Here is a 2,349-nt window from a genome sequence, read left to right on the forward strand (position 1 = left end):
CTTGGGAATGACAAATTGAAAGTGGCGGGTTTGATTTTGCTGTTCCGCTTGTGTGAAATGCCAAAGGTCAACCTAGGTCACAAACTGAGTATCTATAATACAAGCTTTCCAGTACAGGAGAATGCGTTCCTTTAAACTTACATATTGCTAAGATTCAATGCCACTGACCTAGTGGCAGCAAATGATGTGAAGTCCATGGTGACAGCGCAGAGCAGGATGACTTCGTGGGTAATTTCAACCAACTGTTGGTGCCATGACAGAGCAGTGATGTTTGCAAGCACATTAACTTGGAATTGTAAAATTTACTCTCACAGATATCCTATCCCTTATTCTCTTATGTTCCCAACAAAAATCATCTCTCTTTTAAAGGAAATATGTTGTGTTCTGAAGTAATAATACAATTTCCAGCCAGTCCCAACTTCCTGTAAAGAAACTTAATATAGAGGTAAACCAGATATTCTAATTCCCATTAGAAAACTTAACTTTGTCTCTCAGTGTCTCTCATCTACCGAGCCAGGTGTTTGATGTCTTGGGGAAGGTAAGGGGAGGTGTGAGGGAGGAAATTGAAAATACTTATTAGAAATTTCCACATGTGACTTTTAAAAAACATCTACGGCAATGGAATGAGTTCATACTGATTCTGAGTCTTCTTAACATGTTACTTGGGCTGTGGAAATGGATAATAGAGATGGAATATCTGTCCACGCTAAACCAACGGCTAGAGTACAACTTGGATGAGAAATGTACAGTTGAAATTGACCATTTAAAAGACGATTTGTCACACACAGTTTGCATCCATGCAGACTGATAGATTTATAATTACATTATGTACAAAAAATGTTTTAGTTTATTAAGGCAACCACAATTTGGATACTATTTCCAAGGTGGCTTGATACAATTGAGTGGTGATACCCTTGGAGCTTTTTATGTATTTATTTTTTAGATAAGAACACTTACTCCCATTTGCTTTTAAGAAATAATTACCAAGAGATAATGGACTTTTATTGTCATTTTGTTTCCTTTCTTTCCATGACCTATGATAGTTACTTGTATGGGGGAAAAAAAAATAACATACCAAGGCATTGCTAGACACTTATCTTTCTGGTGGGTCTGGGGTTCAGTTTTTGGTAATTTGTCAGTTATGTCATTTGCTGTGGGGTATTAAACCATGTTATTCTGCCTATATCTGATGATATGTTTTAAGTATAAAAATAACCTGGTTGAAACCTGGGTCAACATATCCTCAGCTGCTCTAAATCACTCATTAAAAAGGCTCTATCAATACTGAGTATCTGTTTCGCAACGATTGGGATTCAAAGCCAAGTTCCTTGAGACGGCATGCCAAAGGTGAACGTTAAAACACAGGCAGGGTTTACATTATTTAGGTGTGTACCAAGGAAAAGAAGGCAGCGAGTAAGTTAATGAAAAAGTATATGCAAGTACATAATGGGCAAAGGAAAAGGAGGGACACGCAATGCTAAAATCAGTGTATGTGTGGCAGAGGAGGCATACAGAACATGAATGCAAGTCCAAGGTTGCCTATCACTAGAATTCCACCTTCTGATGACATGAGTCCATCTGAGAAACTATCGTGAAAGGAGACTGAGGTCACCTGAAGATGACTTTGATGCCCAAAGCCTAGCCGAGCTTGAAAAACCGAAAGAAATAAAAACCAATTAAATGGAAGTGGGTTACAACAAAGCCAGTTGAGAACTTTGCAGCTTTTTTTTTTTTCTTCTCCCCTTGGAATGTTTCCTAATTGAAGGTATTTCCCTTTCAATTTTCCTGGCCAGCAAATGCAATGGAATCGAGGGTGCACCTTGGATGCAGGAGCTCAGAGAGCACCACCAGCTTCCTCCTCCCTGATGGGTCTTCTCCATCTCACCTGTGAGGGCTCCAGCCGCACTGAAGAGCCGCTCGGTTGGGAACTACTGTCAAGCACAGACGAGCTTCTTTTGAAGACATTCCCCCACCCCTGCTTTGCTTTCCCAAGAGCTACCGATGGCTCAGCCCCGTCGTCATCTGGCCCGATTCTGCCTGCCCAGCTTCTGGAGAGAAGGGCAACGGTGTCCCTGCCGCGGGGGATTCCGCCCCCACCCTGGCTCACTGCACTTCCAAAGCGTCAGTCCCCCCCAGCCCCAGGTCCAGACGCCCGGACCCACCCTAGGGAAGGGCATCGCTCTCGCTCCCTCGGGATTTCCTCTGCCTTTTGGCTTTCACCTCCTCTTCCTGGGGAAGGGGCTGCGGCGGCGGGGGCGGCAGCTGCGGGGGCTGCGCGGGAGGCTGAGGTTTGTGTTTCCTCTTCCCGCCTCCTCGGGGGGTCTTGGGCAGAGGCGGGGGCGGCGGCGG

The 2,349-nt window shown here is 44.3% G+C and overlaps 1 protein-coding gene across 1 annotated transcript in view; it reads right to left on the bottom strand.

Moving 5' to 3' along the window:
• Positions 1-998: 998 nt before the first annotated feature.
• SETBP1 (SET binding protein 1) overlaps positions 999-2,349 on the bottom strand; it is a 351,100-nt gene continuing 349,749 nt past the window's right edge. The window contains 1 exon segment of the mRNA XM_019652899.1: positions 999-2,348. Coding sequence (XP_019508444.1) covers positions 2,164-2,348 — 185 coding nt within the window. The 3' untranslated portion in view covers positions 999-2,163.

Source organism: Hipposideros armiger, unplaced genomic scaffold (genome assembly GCF_001890085.2).
Source record: "Hipposideros armiger isolate ML-2016 unplaced genomic scaffold, ASM189008v1 scaffold_189, whole genome shotgun sequence".
In the NCBI taxonomy this organism is placed as follows: domain Eukaryota; kingdom Metazoa; phylum Chordata; class Mammalia; order Chiroptera; family Hipposideridae; genus Hipposideros; species Hipposideros armiger.